Source organism: Callithrix jacchus, chromosome 6 (genome assembly GCF_049354715.1).
Source record: "Callithrix jacchus isolate 240 chromosome 6, calJac240_pri, whole genome shotgun sequence".
NCBI classification, from domain to species: Eukaryota; Metazoa; Chordata; class Mammalia; order Primates; family Cebidae; genus Callithrix; species Callithrix jacchus.
In genome coordinates, this window is record NC_133507.1 from 89554471 (window position 1) to 89576477 (window position 22007).

The 22007-nt window shown below is 35.4% G+C and overlaps 1 protein-coding gene across 4 annotated transcripts in view; it reads left to right on the forward strand.

Moving 5' to 3' along the window:
• Positions 1-22007, forward strand: part of LRP1B (LDL receptor related protein 1B) — a 1941900-nt gene that overhangs the window by 1318931 nt on the left and 600962 nt on the right. For all 4 annotated transcript variants that reach the window (XR_013518953.1, XM_078327882.1, XM_078327883.1 and 1 more), the window contains exons 28-31: positions 822-953; positions 2289-2516; positions 12469-12643; positions 13458-13552. Coding sequence is in view for 3 of the 4 variants with exons in the window: in XM_078327882.1 (XP_078184008.1) it covers positions 822-953; positions 2289-2516; positions 12469-12643; positions 13458-13552 (630 nt within the window). In the remaining variant the exon portion in view is untranslated. The remainder of the gene's footprint in view (positions 1-821; positions 954-2288; positions 2517-12468; positions 12644-13457; positions 13553-22007) is intronic.

A 22007-nucleotide genomic window follows, 5' to 3' on the forward strand; every position in this document is an offset into this window, starting at 1 on the left:
TGACTTAATCATGAGGGCAGACAGACATTTCTTCACATAGGCGCCTTTGAAGAACAGCACGTGTCTGAAGGAAAGGTATGAATGTAATAGCAGTTTCCTAGGGAAACCTTTAAAATGGTGTGCCAAGGCAAGAAGGGAATCTGCAAGGTTGGTTAAGAAAATAACATCTATTGGAACTTCCAATGTCTAGGTTATCGTCTTATTTGTATTAAACTCAATAATTTTTCCTGGTTACCCCTCAGGCTAAATTCGTAAAAAGTGTCTACTTTTGTTTTGTTTTTGAGACGGAGTCTCGCTCTGTCACCCAGACTGGAGTGCAGTGGTGCCATCTTGGCTAACGGCAACCTCCTCCTCCTGAGGTCAAGCGACTCTCCTGCCTCAGCCTCCCGAGTAGCTGGGACTACAGGCACGAGTCACCATGCCTGGTTAATTGTTTTGTATTTTCACTAAAGAAGGGGTTTCACTCCATTAGCCAGATGATGCCGATCTCCTGACCTCATGATCTGCCTGCCTCAGCCTCCCAAACTGCTGGGATTACAGGCGAGAGCCACTGCTCCCAGCCACTACTTCTAAGTAATAGAATGCTTGAATTCATCTTAGAGATATTTGACGGAGTTTTCTTAGTTATCTTTGAAATAATGTTTTTATTAATGTAATTGCTGTGTATGATTGTCTATTACTGTCATATTAATCACCCTACTAATGGGTTCTATGTAGGAAACTTTATTTTGAATCATTAGGTGAATAACCTCTGTCAACCTCAGAGGTTCCCTAATACATTCTTCCTTCTCCACTGTTCATACTTCACTGTGTAATTACAGCTCCCAATCCTTGTGAAGCTAATGACGGCAAAGGCCCCTGCTCTCACATGTGTCTGATCAATCACAATAGGAGTGCTGCATGTGCGTGCCCCCACTTGATGAAGCTTTCCTCAGACAAGAAGACCTGCTATGGTAAATTTCTTACAGTTCTAATAGAAAATAAAAACAAAATTGAATTCTCTCAAATTATATTAGCATTCAGATTTTACTCATAGTAAAGCAGAATGAGTTTTTTTTTTTTTTAATGTTTTCAAAAATATTTTAGGTGGTGCAAATTTCCAGCCACTGTTAATGATTCATCTGCTTTGGGGGAGACTGACACATTCCTTATATATGTGATATGTTATACTTTGCTATTTATTACCTTATTCATTTTTTTTTCTTGCTACTTTCTTATTTGGTGTGTTAGCAGAACTTATCTCTGCAAAACAGGAAGCTTTGTAAGTGAAAGTGCACTATCAGAAAATGATGATGTAGGTAACCTTCATAACAAAGAGGTGCTTAACAGCTTTAATCTGCTCTTCTAAAGTAACTCTAGCATCAGTTGGTAGCGGATTATCAACTTGAAAGGGGAAAAAATGAAGTAAAATATGTAACTTAGAAAGATCTGTAAAAAAAAACCCATGCATTAAACAATGCATTTAAACTAAAAAATATAAATTTTGTGAATAAAAATTTGTGCTTTTTATTAATCATTTTATTTATTTGCAAAACAATTACTTAACTTTAAGGACAGAAAAAAAATGTATTCACCAACATTCAAAAATCAGGAATTTAGATACATGTAGCTTTAATTTACACAGTAATAACATATCTCAACACCAAGAATCTGAAAGACGACAACAACCACCAAAACAGAATATCTGTAACTCCTATTTGTATTTGCTCTGATAGTTTATAAATGCAGTGCAAGGAAGGCATCTGTGGAAGTAAAAGTAATATAATGCCTCAAAAGGTTGGTTACTACAAATTTACAAGAAATTACACTAAAAGCATTATTTGAACCCTAATTTTTATGGACAAAACGTATACAAGATTTTTAATAGCAGTGTTTAATTTTATTTGATGACAGTATAGGAAAAATGTTCTTAGAGTCCCTCTAAAAGCCTATAATGCAATACAATATTATAATTATGTACGAAGAATAAATTTCATATTGGATACTAGTAGTTTACGTAGTTTGGCAACTTTTAAATTCTAAGGCCACTGAGAATTGATTACTGAGATTATGTAGGTGTTTCTAGCTAAAGAAAAATGATAATGTAATAATGCTAACTCATTTTACATTTGTTTCTATTAAATATCTTAATTTAAAATAGATACATTATTTCTGCATTGTTTCCATCAAATATTGACTATGATTTTGGGGAGTTAATATGTGTTAAATCAAGTAATATTTTAGAATTTCTAGACTATTTCAAGCTTGTCAACTTCATAAGAGAAAAACAATTTCTATTTCTTTTCTAGAAATGAAAAAGTTTCTTCTTTATGCAAGACATTCGGAAATCAGAGGAGTGGATATTGACAATCCATATTTTAACTTTATCACGGCATTTACAGTCCCTGATATTGATGATGTTACTGTGATAGACTTCGATGCATCTGAGGAACGTTTATATTGGACAGATATTAAAACGCAAACTATCAAACGAGCTTTTATTAATGGAACTGGTTTAGAAACTGTTATTTCAAGAGGTAAAAGTTTGTACATTTTACAACTTAAAAATTTGTGTTATTCAATTTATAATAATCATAAGTCTTTTATATTCTTTCTCTATTATTCAACTCTATGCTGTTAACTGAAAGTTAGAATTGGTTAGAGATTTAATAATATGCTACCTCCTTACAATTGTAGAATTTTATAATTAAATTGCACAGAGTAGACTGATAATTAGAAATTTACTTTCATGTCAAGAAAAACTTCAGAACATCTCCTTAAAATTTAGAGTTCTCGACTGGATGTGGTGGCTCATGCCTGTAATCCCCGCATTTTGGGAGGCCAAGGCGGGTGGATCAGTTGAGGTCAGGAGTTCAAGACCAGCCTGACCAACATGGTGAAACCCCATCTCTACTAAAAATACAAAATTATCTGGGTGTGGTGGCACATGCTTATAATTCCAGCTACTTCAGCTACTTGGGAAGCTGAGGCAGGAGAATCACTTAAACCCGGGAGGTAGAGGTTTCAATGAACTAAGATCATGCCATTGTGCTCCAGCATGGGCAAAAAGAGCCCATGTCTCTCCAACATAATAAAACAAAATTTAAAAATTAAAAAAAAAAATTTAGATGTCTAAATAAACAGACTTAAAGGCTCTTTTTTTCTAATGGGGGAATAGTTATATTTGCATGGAGAAAATGTAGGATATTGGGAAGCATTGGTTTCTCTCTCTTACTTAAGCTTATAAACAACTTCCCTTTGCACATAGTTTTATAGAACCAGACTAAACAAATAAGACAGGAAAATGTTCTCAGATCTATTAATGGTTCCTATCTATTTCCTGACTCAGCAGTTTAAATTTTCAGTTCTAAGAGAATGTCATTCAACTAACCATTACAAAAAAAAAAAAAAAGGAGTAACTTTTCCCAATATAGGGAACATAGCTGAAGTGAGACATACATGTATATGTCATGGTTGAATTCTAAATTTTTAGCATTGAGTTATCCTAATATTTGCATAAAGTTTGGCATATTGTAATTTCTGGGTCAACTATTATTTTATTGAATGTGTCTTTATTGAGCACTGACTATTTGCCGTGACTGAAAAACCAAAGACAAAGTTTCTCATCAACCTAAACTTGGTAGAAGGATTTGGAGGGGGATGGAGAAAAGAGTAATCAGTAATTCATACAGAGGATCAAACACCTATGCTTTAAAGTCTGTTGCAAATTTAAAGTCAGACATATCTGGACAATGATAAGTATCATAATGAAGGTAATAGAAACTGCAGGTTTTATTCATAATCCTTTTTAATACTAGAAGGTTAGCTTGAGTACCATTAATAGATCTGAGACTATTTGACTACAGAAATAAGGTTGTATTTAAGCTAGCTCTTTACTCATCTCAGGTTAGCACTGTTAAAACAGTTTATTGAATAGTTTGCTTATACGTTTGTTCAAATATTTATTTTAAACTTTCTGACAAAGATGAGTCTTTATAAAAAAGCTAATGCAAATATTTCCTTTTTGTTCAGAATTTTTTACATGGGCAGAGCGATAATGTGGTTGGATAATCATTGTTAGACTAGATTCAAAATAAGAACAATGACTGATGAACTGTGATTAAATTCCTTGCAAGACCAAGTAAAGGACATTAGGTGTCTCCCAAAATTGACAAACAGTTAGGGGATCTTCCCTCAAGAAATTCACCAAAGTCTAACAGAAAAATGTTCGAACACTTGGTTGTAAATATTTAATAGTACCCAAAAGGCTTTGTGAATTATATACAGCAAAAGACATTGTATCTTAAAAAAAATTAGGAGACAATTTTGTGTCTTTAATTATGAACTGGTATCTAGTAGTAATTTAGTGAGTTTATCTTTGAGAAAATTATCAAGAGTTACTTCTATTTAGCAGACTCTATTCACAATTCTCAACCAATATTTGAGCAAAAATATTTTTCACTAATAATAAATATACTCATTAGAAGCAATAATTGCACATTTAGTCATTTTGGAAAATATTGGAACATTTTTTTGCGTGTTTTGTTTTGAGATGGAGTCTTGCTCTGTCCCAGGCTGCAGTGCGGTGGCGTGATCTCATCCCACTGCAGCCTCTGCCTCCCAGGTTCAAGCGATTCTCCTGCCTCAGCCTCCCAAGTAGCTGAGATTACAGGCATGCACCACCTTGCCTGGCTAATTTTTGTATTTCAAGTAGAGATGGGGTTTCATATGTTGGCCAGGTTGGTCTCAAACTCCTGACATTGTGATTCACCCTCATCGGCCTCCCAAAGTGCTGGGATTCCAGGGGTGAGCCACTGGGCCCAGCCTGAACATTTTCTATATAGTAAGAAACTGAAGGAGAGCCAAGATAGACTGAATGATATGGAGCATGGAATGAGGGGATGTATCTGTACAAACTGAAAGATCTAAGGAAATACACACCAAATTATGTCAACCTTTGTAAGACAAGTTTTTAATGCTTACATTAATTCTGAAAATAATAGGAATTAAGGAAGTACTTCAGGGAGGGTGTGGCTACATGATGAGATTTGCCTTTGGAAGAGGCCACTTTACTGTGTTTAATAGAGAGTTCTAGTTGTTCTGGGTAGGTGAGCAGTGAACCCTGGGAGACAGGTTAGTTGGCTGTTACAGTGGCTCTAGTAAGAAATACTAGAAGCCTCAACTAGGATGGGGAAAACACAGATGGAGAAACATGAACAAATTGTAGAGATATTAAAGAGTAAGGACATAAAGGAACTTGACAATCAATTGGACATAAAGTTTGAGGAATAGGCATTGTCAAGGATGACTTCTTTTCTGACTTGCCCCACAGGCTGAATAATGTTACCTTTCAGTTTCTTCCAGAATGAAACTTTGTTAAAGACAGAGATATCTTTCTATTAGCACAAAGACTTGAGATGAGCTGTCGACAGTTTAGCTTCTGAACTCATCAAAAGATCTCAAATCCCACCAGTAATTGTACTTTATTTTATCCTTTCATCTTTTAGAAACTCCATGAATGACTCTGAAAGCCTGTGGGTCTCTGTATTTTCTCACTTAGCTGTCTTCTCTCTATTGAGCTTTATCTTGAGAGACTTTATTTTCTTATCTTCCTTAGTCTAAATCTAATGTGGCATCAGCTTCAAAAATTGGACCCCAAATAAATCTGTGCTTACATTTCCCATTACCTTCTTCCCAAGTGGGCCATTTTCTCCCTTGCCCTCCTTTCGTTTCCTTCATTTCCTTCCTTCCTTCCTTCCTTCCTTCCTTCCTTCCTTCCTTCCTTCCTTCCTTCCTTCCTTCCCTCCCTCCCTCCCTCTCTCCCTCCCTCCCTCCCTCTCTCCCTCCCTCCTTCTCTCCCTCCCTCCCTCTCCTTCTTTCCTTCTCTCCTTCCTTCCTTCCTTCCTTCCTTCCTTCCTTCCTTCCTTCCTTCCTTCCTTCCTTCTTCTTTCTTTCTTTCTTTCTTTCTTTCTTTCTTTCTTCTTCTTTCTTTCTTTTCTTTCTTTCTTCTTTCTTACTTTTGTTGCCCAGGCAGCAGTGCAGTGCTGGTTCTCTCCCTCCCTCCCTCTCTCCTTCTTTCCTTCTCTCCTTCCTTCCTTCCTTCCTTCCTTCCTTCCTTCCTTCCTTCCTTCCTTCCTTCCTTCTTTCTTTCTTTCTTTCTTTCTTTCTTTCTTTCTTTCTTTCTTTCTTTCTTTCTTTCTTCTTCTTTCTTTCTTTTCTTTCTTTCTTCTTTCTTACTTTTGTTGCCCAGGCAGCAGTGCAGTGCTGGTATCTCTGTTCACTGCAACCTCTGCCTCCCAGTTCAACCGATTCTATGGCCTCAGCCTCCGAAGTAGCTGGGATTAGAGGCACCTGCCACCCCGCCCAGCTAATTTTTTGAGACAAACACTGTATATAGCTCCTTGGTTCAAGCTTTCATGAGGGGGTGTAGACATAATCTGCCAGCCTTTTCATTCTATGTGTCCTGAAACACTAAGCTGTTCCTAATTTATATATTGCCTACATGAGCTATTTGCTGTAAGTAGCTTAGAGCAAATAGTTTGAAAATAATTTTCATTACAAAACTCCAAGTTGAGAGCTATTTTCTCTCATCCCTTTGTAGATAGTATCCCACTATCTTTTGACTTCCCCTGTTGCTATTGAGAATCCCCTTGTTTGTCGAACTGTCATTCTTCTTTTGGTGATGTGTCTTGGCTCTCTAGTTGCTTACAAAATCTTTTCTTTTTCCTCATTATAATATTTGTATTTTGCTACCTGGAGTTGTCGTATCTTCTATGGGGTCCTGTCTTTCATCAGTCCAGGGGGAAGAAATCCTCAAACATTTTCTGTTTTCTCTAACCCAGTCTTTCTACTTCCTACTTTGAAAACTCTAATTTATATGTTGAACTCTAATAAATGTGTTGGACTATTCACTCTGTCTACCAATTCTATTTCTTTGTTTCTCTGTGCTCTGGTTAACTTCTTTTAATTTGTTTTGTAGTTTACTAGCTGAATTGTGTCTAAACTGCTGTTTGACACATCAAAAAATTGTTTTTTATATTGTATTTTTAATATCACAGGTTATTTTTGGTTCTCATTTATATCTCCCAAGAGAATCCTTTTTTTTTTTTTCCTTGAGACTGAATCTCTCACTGTGTCACCCAGGCTGTAGTGCAGTGGTGTGATCTCGGCTCACTGCAATCTCTGCCTCCTGGGTTCAAGCAATTCTCCTGCCTCAACCTCCTGAGTAGCTGGGACTATGAGCATGTGCCACCATGCCCAGCTAATTTTTTGGGTATTTTTAGTAGAGGCAGGGTTTCACAATGTTGGCAAGGATGGTCTCTATCTCCTGACCTCTTGATCCACCCGCCTCAGCCTCCCCAAATGCTGGGATTACAGGTGTGAGCCATTGTGCCCAGCTCGAGAATCTTTTAAAAGAAATCATTGCACTTCGCTTATTGCTCAAAGCATCATTTAATCTGTTAAGATATTCCACCTTGGCTGGGTGTGGTGGCTCATGCCTATAATCCTAGCACCTTGGGAAGCTGAGGTGGGCCGATCACCTGAGGTTAGGAGTTTGAGACTAGCCTGACCAACATGGAGAAACCCCATCTCTACTAAAAATACAAAATTAGCCATGCATGGTGGCACATGCCAGTAATCCCAGCTACTCGGGAGGCTGAGGCAGGATAATTGCTTGAACTCGGGAGGTGGAGATTGCGGTGAGATTGTGCCATTGTACTCCAGCCTGGGCAACAATAGCAAAATTCTGTCTCAAAAAAAATAAAGAAAGAAAAAGATTTTTCACCTTATCTTTATCCTGCATATAATAATATATGAATATGTAGATTTTGGAGGTTCAAACCTTTTGTTTATTTTTCCTTTATATCCTTTATATTTTTCCTGTTCTCTTATATCTCATTTATTTGTGTGTGTTTTAATGATTTTTGTTCTGTTATGAGGATGAACTTAATGGGAAGTGTGAGTCTTCAGCTGAAGAAATTTTTTATTTCACAGAAGACTTGAATTTTTTTATTGATAGAAAGGAAGACACTATAAACCAGGAATCAATTTAATTTTATTTTTCCCATTTTTTGGTTTTGCAGTTATGGCAAACAGTACATGCTGAATGAAGATTAACTCAATAAAATAATAACTGACCTAGAAATCCCCAGTGGATTTCTCGTGGCTAGTAATCTTTACTAGCACAGCGGAGTGCTTATACATAAGCTAGTAGTCTATAGGAGCACAGTGGACACCTGTTCTTAGGAATTCAGGTCATTTCTTTTCCCCCAGAGGAAGGACCAAAAAAAAAATGTTTTGTTTTTATTCTTTAATTGTTCTCCTTTATAAGCAGGTAAATATTTTCTCATACTCATCAGTCACTAGGGTGTGTCTATGCCCTTACCAATACCCAGCGGATCACTCTTATTTAGCTCACCCATTCTTTGTAAGTTTAAGGATTAAACCCTCTTACATTGAGTAATTCATATTCCATGAAGCTCTCAATTCTCAGGACAAGTGTTTGTCTCTATGATTGCACCAGTTTCTATATTCCCATTTGTCTTCGTTGATAGTTTTAGCTAATGTAGGAATGTGTGTGTTAGCATGTTGAGTTTTTCCTGACTGTCTTATGATCTCAACAGTTCATTTGAAAGTTATAATTTATCATGCTTCAGTTTTGTGGCAATAAAGGGCTTTTCAGAATATACTTTATGATTAGTCTTAGTTGAAGAAATGAGAGATCCCAGAACTGGAAAATTTAACTCTCTGAGAAATTTAATCGGAGGTCTTGTGCTGATTTACTTGAAAACAAAAGAGCTAGACTTCATTATGTCAATATTTTTATCAAAAGAGAAAAATATTATTAAATATATAACAATTTTTATTTTTCCTCCATATGCTTATGATTAGTTTGCCAGAACATTCTGCAACAACCAGATGTAGGAATTGGTGATTGATAGACAAAAAACAAGAGTATTCTTTTAGACTTAAAGATGATAATTAGAAAGAGTAATCTAGAGGGAAGAAAAATGGTAACAATAAAAAATTCTAATTATGGTTGCCTGAGTATATATTTAAATACATACTCCTCAACATAAACATATTTGACTTTTTAAGCTCAGTTCATATACTCTTAAAATTTTAGATTGTATAGTTCATGAATTTATTCATGAATTCATTAAAAATGTTAATGTTAAAGGCAATGTTGTATACAACTGGGGAGAGGGACCAAAAAGACAAATTAGCAAGAAACCTATCCTCAAAACACATATGTGAAAGTAGTTATATACCAGCAAAGTAATGATCACATTAGGTAAAAAGAGATAGAACAGCTACAGTTCTATTGAGTTAGGCAGATAGAGAAACTCTTTCCATCTGGGATGTACAAAAGACATGATTAGTTTTTTTTGTGATTAAAGGGATGACTTTCTTGATCAGCTGGCCTATTATGAATGAGATTCAGGCAAGTGGAGATGGGGTTAGGGTATGAAATCTAAACAGTTTTCCTACAGTGTGGAAAGATGAGGACATATCTAGAAAGCTGAAAACATATTTATACAGTTTAAGTATAAAGTATTGGTTAAAAATATTGAGAAATAAGGTTGGGAAAGTACTGTAGCTACATTCATACTATATGAAAAAGCAGGCTAAAAAGTTTAGACCTCACATTCTGGGTGACTAGAAGCTATTGAACACCTTGGGGCAAGTGAAGGTCATGATTCAAAACTCTCTAGTCAGAAAAATAACCTGGCAGCAGATAAATCAATTGCTTAGAAGAGGAAATGCTGGATGCTATTGTAATATTAAAGCTAGAAGGAGATTTGAGAGAGCATGAACTATAGACTTGACAAAGACTAAATAGATACTTCTAGCTTTTATTTGGCTGTGCTTTACAATTTAAGAGTGGAATATATTCTCTAGGCCATGTGATTAAGACTCTATCAGAAATGAATAAAAGGATTTGGAGCATCAGAGACAACTCTTACCCTTCACTCCCCACCAAAAACAAGCAAACAAAAATTAAAAAAAAAAATACTTTGGAGAACCTGTATATTAGGACAAATAGAAACTTATTTTATTTTTTTGCCAATACCAAGCAGTCCGAGGTAAATTGCAGAAAGGATTAAGTTCTTAGATTGGCAAAGTATTCTTCATTCCTACATAGAGCTGCATAAATACATATTATCTAATGTATTATAATATTTATAACAATCCCATATATTATCTATAATTTGCCCATTTTACATGTAAGAAAAGAGACTAAGCCACATTTAAGTGACTTGATTAATGATAAAAGAGGTCCAGAGATTGAGACTATACTGGTCAACATGGTGAAACCCTGTCTCTACTAAAAACACAAAAAATCAGCTGGACATGGTAGTGCGTGCCTGTAATCCCAGCTACTCAGGAGGCTGAGGCAGGAGAATTTCCTGAACCCAGGAGGCGGAGGTTGTGGTCAGCTGAGATTGCACCATTGCACTCCAACCTGGGTAACAAGAGCGAAACTCCATCTCAAAAAAAAAAAAAAAGCCACTTAACCTGAACAGCAACCTAAATCTTCTTATTACATCAATACAGCCTCTCAGCAACCAGTTACTGCAGAGAGTGAAAGAAGGGGAAAAAGGAATAAAGATTCTGAGTGAGGGAAATAAATATGTATAACACTTTGCATATTAAATTTTAAGGAGGGAGTATATTACTTTTATCTCAAAAAATGAGACAAGGCTGGCCATGGTGGTTCACGCCTGTAATCCCAGCACTTTGGGAGGCTGAGGTGGGCAGATCACAAGGTCAGGAGTTTGAGACCAGCCTTTCACCAACATGGTGAAACACTGTCTCTACTAAAAATACAAAAATTAGCTGGGCATGGTGGCGTGCACCTGTAGTTCCAGTTACTCGGGAGGCTGAGGCAAGAGAATCACTTGCACCCGGAGGCAAAGGCTGCAGTGAGGCCTAATCGCTCCACTGCACTCCAGCCTGTCCACAGAGTGAGACTCCATCTCAAAAAAAAAAAAAAATTGATTGAGGACAACTAAAAATAAGAAGGATTTGAAGTTTAGGATTGAGAAATAAAATAAGTTCACATATGAAATTCACCAACTTACCTGCCAATTAATCATGAAAAGTAATTTGCAGAGTAAGAGGGTTCTTGATTTGAAGAGAACTGGAAACATGGGTAATATTTTCTAAGACAACTGTGATTAATTTAGAAATAATAAAGGGATTTTTTGAGCGGCAAGGTAGGCTCAGTTGAGATTCTAGCATGGCATTGCAAACTGGAAGCCTGCCATTCAAATACTACACTTTACAGCACACTCAGAACTGCCAGGCCTCCACATCTTGTTTTGCTGTCTTATATTTTGAACTAGTTGGCTTACTTTACAGATCTGGAGTTTCCACTTTCACATTAAAAAATCTAGCTTTGTGGCTTCTTTTGAAAAGAATAAAAAGGGAAGATACAGCAATTTGACTAGAGCTGAGTAGTAGCTGCTTAGAAGCTTTGACTGGAATCACCAACCTTGAGCCATAGCAGAATCTTGGGCCTCTCCCCAAAACTACTGAATTAGAATCTTTATTTTAACAATCTCCAGGTGTCTTATAAGTTTGAGAAATAGTGGTTTAGAGAAGTCTGCAAATAAAGAATGCTAGAACATATTAAAATTTTGTAAAATAAAACCAAAATGAAGGTAGTCAAATGCTATAAATTGGGCACTAAACTGGCCCTCTTTTTACGTTAATATTTCTTAAAAGATTTTTTGCATTCGTCACTTATAACAACCTTTTTTCTTGAAAATGTGTAATTTTTAAGTGGAATTTGGAATGTGCAATTATATTTAAGCCTAAATTCCATAATTGTTTTAAAAGATACCTATTTCAATAATGTAGAAATAACAGTCAAAATATTTATATTGGCTGTAACAAATCCAAACTTAATTCGATTTCAGAATTTTCTGCAGAACCCATGTTGAAAAAATGTTAAAATAATTTTACTGTCTTTTCTCAGTTAATTCCTCTTAATTATCTATTGTGAAAGATGTTCAACTCTGGTGATTTTTTAGGGAAGTTGAATTGTTTTATTTTGTTTTAGTAACCAGTTGGCACTTAAAACATAAAATAGCCCATTTGTTGATGGCCTACAAATACTTTCTCCTTACTAGAAAGATGTGCTACCAACTGGAGAAGCTATTACTCTAATTTGAATTTTGGTCACCTTGGCTGATAAGACTGCTGCCTGCATTTGCTCCTAAATTTACTAGTGAATCGTTGACTGTAATTTCAATGCTAATTGTTGCTTCAGGTTTTCAAATAGCTCAGCAGTAAGACGTTAATGATTAATCATGCCTTAAGAAGGGCTGATAAGAGAATGAGATTACAATCTTGTACAGATTTTAGCTAAAAAATTAAAGCGTAAATTAAATTTTCCCTTAGATAGAAAATACCTGCTTGGGGAGCCAATACAATGAAAAACTTCATTCACTTTTAAATCTTCTTTTTCCTGTTTTATAGATATTCAGAGTATCAGAGGGCTAGCAGTGGATTGGGTGTCACGTAATTTATACTGGATTAGCTCAGAATTTGATGAAACGCAAATTAATGTGGCAAGGCTAGACGGCTCTTTGAAAACCTCAATTATCCATGGAATCGATAAGCCACAGTGTCTTGCAGCTCACCCAGTCAGGGGGTAAAGTATGATTATTTTTTTAAGTTTTTCCAAAATTTCATAGATCTTTGCTCTTTGCTCTGATTTTATATAAAACATTGCTTAATTCAGAGGACACATATATAATAGCCATAGAGTCAAAAAAAATGTGAATATGGACACTATAAAAGAGATTCCTGGATAGAGTTTTGTTATCTGGAGATTATATATATCCTACACCAACATATATATCTGTGACATATGTAAGATCTCATTAATTTATGCTTCTGAGAAATCACAGTTCTGAATAAAAAGAGATGTAAGAGAAACTGGTTGATTTCATTTTGAAAGCCAGTGGTTAATAATGTATGTACTGCATGTTGGTATTATGGCATCAGTTTCTCCAGTCTTTTGGTTAGGCATCTTTTACCCTTAAGTGAGCTTGCATAGGGCTAAAAGAGATTCTTTTTAGTGCTTTCAACAGGAATAGTAGAAGTGAGTTGTTTCCCTCTATGGCATCTGATTTTTTCACAGCCAAGAGGATTTTATCTTGATGAATTACTTAAAAAGGAAAATAATTTACTGTAGTCTTAGCTAAATATTCAGTCTTGAATATAGCAGAAAAAGGAAGTGAGATATTTTTTCTTCACTGACAGGAAAAAGCAACAGTGATGCTTTTCTCTCAGGCAAATATGGTTATTGCCAGGAAATGGCTGAACAATTTTGAATTTTTCTTAAGAGAAATAATCCTGAGTCAAGAATATATTCTGATGTTTACTTTGTTTTTAGTGTATATTTCTACTCACTGAGTAGGTGTACATCTAATATTTTCAATCCATATCTCTTTTGAATTAAGAAAACTCTACTGGACTGATGGAAACACAATTAACATGGCAAATATGGATGGCAGTAATAGCAAGATTCTGTTTCAGAATCAGAAGGAGCCAGTTGGTAAGTATTATTTTAATAATCACCAAGTTTTCATTGTGACAAACCTGCACTTGTACAGTATACCTTTGATCTAGATTCTGAAAGAAAATTTTAAAGATTAGTAAAATAAGTAAATTCAGGAATTGATCACTTTCATTGAATCCATTGGGTTTATATTAGATTTATTAGTCAGGCTTCTCTAAAGGGACAGAACTAATAGGATAAATGAACATACGAAGTGTAGTTTATTAGGAGAATTGACTCACAGGATCACAAGGTGAAGTCTCAAAATAGGCCATCTGCACGTTGGGGAGCCTGGAAGCCAGTCTGAGTCCCAAAACCTCAAAGGTGAGAAAGCCAACAGTACAATCTTCACTCTGTAGCCAAAGGCCTGAGAGCCCCTGGCAAATCACTGGTGTAAGTTCAAGAGTCCAAAAGCTGATGAACTTGAAGTGTGAGGTTCAAGGGCAGGAAGCATCCAGCATGGGAGAAAGATGGAGTCCAGAAGACTCACCAAGTCTGCTCTTTCCATGTCTGCTTTTATGCTAGCAGCTGATTAGATGGTGCCCATCCAGAATGAGGGTGGCCTGTTTCTCCCAATCCACTGACTCACATGTTCATCTCCTTTGACAGACACACCCAGGAACAATACTTTATATCCTGCAATCCAAACAAGTTGACACTCAGTATTAACCATCACATTAGGCAAGGAGGAAACATTCTTTATCTGGATAGGTAGATATATTTTTTAACATAATAATTTTTGCAATGTATTAAATAATGAAGTTATGTTAATTTAATGCAATCAATAAATCTCTTATTTTTACTGGTGAAATATCAGATACAATGCTACAGTGGTACTGTAACTACTGAGTCTTTTCCTGATTATCATTATTGTGTCACTACCGATAATTACAAGAATTTGGGTTTCAATGTTTAATATTTAGTCTTCATTCATTCTGCAATGTGTTAATTTAGTTTCTTATGCTACCTTTGCCAACCATTGCAAATCATCAAATATAGCATGATGACACTGACAGAGAACCTTGACTTGTTCCCAAGAAACATCTTTGAAAATATCAAGTATAAAATTTTTCTTAGAATATAGTATTTAACCCATTCGCATGTAGATATATATATATTGATATTTTAATACTGTTTTGAACCTTAATCACTTTTTCCTCATTTTCTTGCATATCTTTGAGAAGCAAAAATTGATAAGGCCTATTTGTCACTTCAAAATAACTTTTAAAAAATTTAGTAAAACTTAATTTTGATAGTATCATAATGAAGATCCAAATGATAGGATATATAACAGAAAAATCATCATTTTTCTTCAATTCAATTATGTATTTTTTGCATCTGGAGAAAAGAATCAATATGTCATAAAGCTTTTTGACAATTTTGTCTTAGTTTTAGAAATTTAGGACTGCTTGAAGTAGCACATTTTTAATAGTGATAATTCAATAAAGCTATAGTTTCACTATGATTTGCAATAAATAATTCTATTCATGTTGTCTATAGAATAAACCTCTGATATAAAATGATAGTCTTAACAGCTCTTTTCTTTAGACTGTTTGTTCTAAGATTTTTACATAATTGAAATTCAGGGTTGTATTAGAAATTAAAGGCAAATTGAAACGCTAATACTTCTATGTGGAAGATGATGGAACAAAAGAAACAAGGAGTTCTACAAGATTAGGACCCATTCAAAGATTTAATTCAGACTAAAGCGATTCAGTTGGTACTTATCTGGAATTGTTCAGAATATGTAATATTGAAAAATGAATATGATAGAAATAGCATAAGCAAATCAAGTACTTACATCGTAATTGGTAGTCATAGTTTACACCAAAATGTTAATTTATATGCTTATTTGTATAATGGTGAAAACCTTATTTTTTCTAATACAAAATATCCAGTTTCCTACTCAAAATATTTTTTTAAAAGGGCCTAACAGCTTATAACTAAAAAATTATTTTTGAGAAGTGGTAGTGTTACTTGTTCACAATGTATAGTTGGCCCCTCAGATGTTGTGTACCAAGTGATATTTTTAACTGCATAAGGATGATGATTCAACATTCAATAATATATATAAGACGTCTACTTTATTCAGCTATTACTGTATTTGAAAAGTTTTTAAAAATAAATTTTCAAAATGACGCTTCAAAAAAAGTTTGATTTGTACAAAACGTACTATTTTAGCATAACTGACTATACCTTAAATCATATTGAATATGGCTATAAGTCAAACATTCGTTTATTCAATAAACAGATTTTTATTGAGTATCAGATTTTACACTAGGCCTGTGGATAAAAATTTGACAGCGTCCTTTTCCTTAAGAGATACAGGAACCTAAATTATTTGAGATTCTATTAAGTAAATTTAACTCTGTGCCCTTGAGCAAATTGCTGTTAGCTTGGTCTGCTTGGTTTTCTTATTCATATAATCAAGACGAAATGTCTTTTTTTATAAAGTTCTCATGGGAACTGAATGAGAAAAATTTATGAGGCAAAACATCTGGCCCTTAATAATAGAAACTGTCAGTAGTAGCAGTAGTATGTGCATTAGATCCAATAGTGTGGAATTCAAATGATCTGACTGACTGTGGTATTAAGACTATAAGTGAGATTAGTGAAGAACAAACAATAGATTCCACAGAAATGTAGCAGAAGAAATATATGTAACCAAGTGGGCATCTGAAATGAGCAAATGTTTATACAAATGCGGGGATTTAACTCTGTACTGCTATGCTGCTCATGCTAAGAGGCAAACAAGTTTGAGGTTAAGTGCCTTCTGGTAACTTTCCACTTCAGCTTGCTATTTCTGATAAGCAGGTGCTAAGATTATAGTCTCCCCAATGTTTAATGAAAAGTAGTATTGTCCCTGTATAAACGTAATGCCTTTTTTTTTTTTTTACTTTTAAAGTATTTCCAAATTCTGGATGCTCTGCAGCAATTCCCCAGCCTGTGATACGCTGTCACACCTCTATCTACCCCAGACATCCTTATTTTAGAGACCCCGAGGAAGAAAATCAGCAGATGAAGTCTTTCCTGCCCCTGTTCTCTGCCATTTCCCTACCATGAGCAACGCTGGTAGATTCCTAATATCTCCTCTGGTAACATTCACCATTTGAATTTACCAGTCCAAATTAAGTGAATTAAATTGTTCAAAGTCGAAGTACAAGAAGAAAAAGAAAATTCAGAAACCCAGAAATTAGGGCCAATATATATAGCAATTTTCACATAAATATAAAACATTCTTTTAGCTGTGTTTCAAGGAAAACGTGGTTGGGGAAAAATGTTATTTGGGGAACCAAGCAAATCTGGAGATGAATCACTGATTTGATGCTTACTAACTCTGTGACTTTCAACAAATCTCTTAGCTTTTCTAAGGCACAGTTGCATTATCTATAAATGGAGATAGTATCTAATTTTGTGGTTATTTTTAGAATTAATGGCTCATATGCAATATCTCTTGTTCTAGCAGTTCCATACTTACATACTCTAGAGAGTTTCTATATATGTGTTCAACAAAGTACATTAAATGATAACATAAAACAAATTTTAGAAGAGCCTACATTTTCATTAAAATAGTAATGAGTAAATAAATACATTTCACTGCTAAATATCATATATACATACAGATGTATGTGTGTCTACATACACATATATACATACACACATACATACATACATACATACATACATACATACATACATACATACATATGTAGGGAGGCTCAAACATTCCCTTTGAAGGTTTGAGTCCAAGTCTGCTGAAATAAATTGATAATAGATTAATAGAAAAAAAGGCATACAAACATATTAACAGGCACTTGGACACAGGAGTCCTGCAAATATAAAACTCCAAAAAGAGCCATGTGACCAGGCGTGGTGGCTCATGGATGCAATCCCAGCACTTTGGGAGGCTGAGGAGGGTGGATCACCTGAAGTCAGGAGTTTGAGACCACTCTGGCCATCATGGTGAAACTCCATCTCTACTAAAAATACATAAAAATTAGCCGAGAATGGTAGCAGGTGCCTGTAATCCGAGTTACTCAGGAGGCTGAGGCAGGAGAATTGCTTGAACCCGGGAGGTGGAGGTTGCAGTGAGCCAAGATCCAGCCTGAGCAACAACAGCAAAACTCCATTTCATGAATGAATGAATGAATGAATGAATGAATGAATGAAAGACAGAGATGTGACTGAAGTTTTTATACCGTACAGAAAGGAATAGAAACTGGGAGCATGACAGTAGATTATAGAAGGGAAAGGAGAGAAAATATGTGGCAAGCAACGGTTATCTTTTTGCAGGTGAAACCTCACAGGTGGCAGCCCTTAAAAATAATAGATGGGAGCCTGTGGTAAAAGTTTCTCTGTCAGACCTGTGATAATGTCAGATGTTTAGTTTCCTTTTCCCGTGAGTTAGGTTTTTCCTGTCTCCGTATAATGCAGATAAGAAAGCCTCAGAGAAATCTCTTACATCTGTGTTTTACTTCACTAATGTAGATTTTCTCAACGAATGCAAGTCTTCCCTACAAAGGACAGCTTTTCGGAACTATTTCTTTGTCTACAGCCCCTCTGACTAGTTATTTCAACATAGGCCAAAGAAGTTTATTTTGGAGTGGCAATTTTCGTTTCCTTCACATACATCTCAAAACCATGGAGAAAAGTTATTAGCAGAATGTTGCTTACATACTTACAGTATGATACTATTTGTATTATTTCAAGGTGAAACACAAAATATTAATATATGTTGTTTCTGGATATACTTAAAAACTTTAGAAATAAGTGAACTGGAAATCAACACACCAATTTTATAATAGCAGTTGATTTGGGAAAGGATCAATAATGACATCTGAAAGAGAACTTTCATCTTTGTCAAAGGTAATTTTAACAGTATTAGTAAAATTTAGTTCATGTTTAATAAAAGGATTCAAATTAAGTTTAAGGAAATATTAGTAATATTCAATTCTGGGTGGTGAATTCCTGAGCTTATTTTCACCTTCTTTCCTGAGTTGGATCTGGCTCCTCAAAAATGTTACCAAAATGACCTGTGTTTAGACAAAGCTGACTTTCTTCTTCACGGTGATAAAGGAGAACACTAAACTGGCCAAGTCTTCGTAGTATCTAAGAGAGAAAAGGGCAAAGTCGAAATTGTAATTGAGATTTTAAAGTCTGGTTTAAGGTAAGTCTTTCAAATGATGGTGTGGTTAGAACTGAGTAAGGATCATTACATAAAAACTTCAGACTGGATACAGCAGCAAAAAGATTCTGAGGTGAAGTGGTTTGAAGAGTCTTAAGTTACAAAATGTTGTTTGATGCTTTTTTTTTGCTGAAAAATTGATGAGCTTTCAGTAAGATCTTGAAATAAACAGTAATATTAGCTACAACTTTTATCTTTCTTGGAGCTCCTTTATATGTTATTTGCTGCTTTTTTTTTTTTTTGATGCTTTCCATCCTTGTTTTGTCCCGAACCTTTGGATTATTCTTATTTGGGTTACATCTCTTTGGTAATCTCTGACCTTTCTATAACTAGATATTTTTATCTTTATCTAGGTTTGGTAAGTTTTTTGTTATTATTTCTTTGAGTTATTATTTCTTTTCTACTTTTTTCTTTCTCAACTCTCCTTGTATGCTAATAATGCTTAGATTTACACTTTTGAGGTTATTCTCTATATCTTGTAGGTGTTCTTCATTCCTTTTAATTATTTTTCTTTGTTATCCTTTTACTGTATGTTTTCTGATAGCCTGTCCTTGAGCCTACTTATTTTCTTCTGCTTGATCCATTCTGCTGTTGAGAACCTCTGATGCATGTTTTAGTTCAGCAAACTTGTTTCTCATTTTAAGATTTCTGTTTTATTTGTTAAGTTATTACTTTAATCTTTGTTTCTTGCTCGGATAAATTTCTGAATTGAGTTTCCATGTTACCTGGGAGTTCAATGAGTTTCTTCAGAACTACCATTTTGAATTCTTGGTCTGAGAGTTCACAGATTACTGTCTCATTAGGATTAGTCACTGGATCTGTGTTTTGTTCATCTGAGGAGGTATTGGTTACCTGTTTGCTGTTGTTTCTTGTGGATGTATGTCTATAGCTTTCCATTGAAGGCCTTTACTTGTGTCTGACTCGTGTTGGTCTTTCTAGGGTATGTTTGCAAGTTTCCACAGAAATGCAAACCATCATCAGAGAATATTACAAACAACTCTATGCACATAAACTAGTAAACCTGGAAGAAATGGATAAATTCCTGGACACTTGCCTCCACCCAGGCCTAAACCAGGAAGAAGTCGAAACCGTGAATAGACCAATAACAAGGTCTGAAGTTGAGGCAGCAATTAAGAGCCTACATACCCAAAAAAAGCCCAGGTCCAGACAGGTTCACAGCCAAATTTTACCAGACGTACAAAGAGGAGCTGATACCATTACTTCTGAAATTATTCCAAATAATCCAAAAAGAGGGAATCCTTCCCAAATCATTTTATTAGACCAGTATCATTCTGATACCAAAACCTGGCAGAGACTCAACAAGAAAAGAAAACTTCAGGCCAATATCCGTGATGAAGGAAGATGCAAAAATCTTCAATAAAATACTGGCAAGCCGATTGCAATAGCACATCAAAAAGCTTATCCACCATGATTAAGTAGAATTCATCCCGGGATGCAAGGCTGGTTCAACAGATATTGGCTTTTTCAGTTCTGCTCTGATCTTAGTTATTTCTTGTCTTTTGCTAGGTTTTGAGGTTTTTTTTTTTTGATCTTGCTCCTCTAGCTCTTTCAATTTTGATGATAGGGTGTCAATTTTGGATCTCTCCACTCTTCTCATGTGAGCACTTATTGCTATATATTTTCCTCTAGAGACTGCTTTAGATGTCTCCCAGAGATTCTGGTTTGTTGTGTCTTCATTCTCGTTGATTTCGAAGAACATCTTTATTTCTTTTTTCATTTCATTGTTTATCCAGTCAACTTTCAAGAACAAGTTCTTCAGTTTTCATGAAGCTGTGCGGTTCTGAGTTAGTTTTTGAACTCTGAGTTCTAACTTGATTGCACTGTGGTCTGAGAGACTGTTTTTATGATTTCCATTTTTTGCATTTGCTGAGGAGTGATTTACTTCCAATTATGTGGTCAATTTTAGAGTAGGTGTGATGTGGTGCTGAGAAGAATGTATATTCTTTGGATTTGGGGTGGAGAGTTCTGTAAATATCTATTAGGTTTGCCTGTTCCAAGTCTGAGTTCAAGTCCTGAATATCCTTGTTAATTTTTTGTCTGGTTGATCTGTCTAATATTGACAATGGGGTGTTAAAGTCCACCACTATTTTTGTGCAGGAGTCTAAGTCTCTTTGTAAGTCATTAAGAACTTGCCTTATGTATCTGGGTGCTCCTGTATTAATTGCATATATATTTAGGATTGTTAGCCCTTCTTGTTGCATTGATCCTGTTATTATTATGTAATGTCCTTCTTTGTCTCTTTTGATCTTTGTTGCTTTAAAGTCTATTTTATCAGAGATGAGAATTGCAACTCCTGCTTTTTTTTGCTCTCCATTTACTTGGTAAGTCTTCCTCCATCCCTTTATTTTGATCCTTTGTGTATCCTTGCATGTGAGATGGGTTTCCTGGATACAGCACACTGAGGGGTTCTGGCTTTTTATCCAATTTGCCAGTCTGTGTTGTTTGCATTTAGGTTTAATATTGTTAAGTGTGATTTTGATACTGCCATTTTGATGATAGCTAGCTGTTTTGCTCGTTAATTGATGCAGATTCTTCATTGTGTTAATGCTCTTTACCATTTGGTATGTTTTTGGAGTGGCTTGTACTGGTTGTTCCTTTCTATGTGTAGAGCACCTTTCAGGAGCTCTTGTAAAGCAGGGCTGGTGGTGATGAACTCTCTGAGTACTTGGTTGTTTGCAAAGAATTTTATTTTTCCTTCACTTATGAAGCTTAGTTTGGCTGGATATGAAATTCTGGGTTGAAAGTTCTTTTCTTTAAGGATGTTGAATACTGGACCCCACTCTCTTCTGGCTTGTAGGGTTTCTGCTGAGAGATCTGCTGTGAGTCTTATGGGCTTCCCTTTGTGTGTAACCCAACCTTTCTCTCTGGCTGTCCTTAGCATTTTCTCCTTCATTTCAACCCTGGTGAATCTGATGATTATGTGCCTTGGGGTTGCTCTTCTTCAGGAATGGTGTTCTCTGTATTTTCTGGACTTGTATATTGGCCTGCCTTGCTAGGTTGAGGAAGTTTTTCTGGATAATATCCTGAAGAGTATTTTCCAGCTTGGATTCATTCTGTTTGTCACATTCAGGTACACCTATCAAACGTAAATTAGGTCTTTTCACATAATCCCACATTTCTTAGAGACTTTGTTTATTCCTTTTTACCCTTTTCTCTCTAATCTTGCTTTCTCTTTTTATTTCATTGAGTTGATCTTCGACATCTGATATCCTTTCTTCTGCTTGGTCAATTTGGCTGTTGAAACTT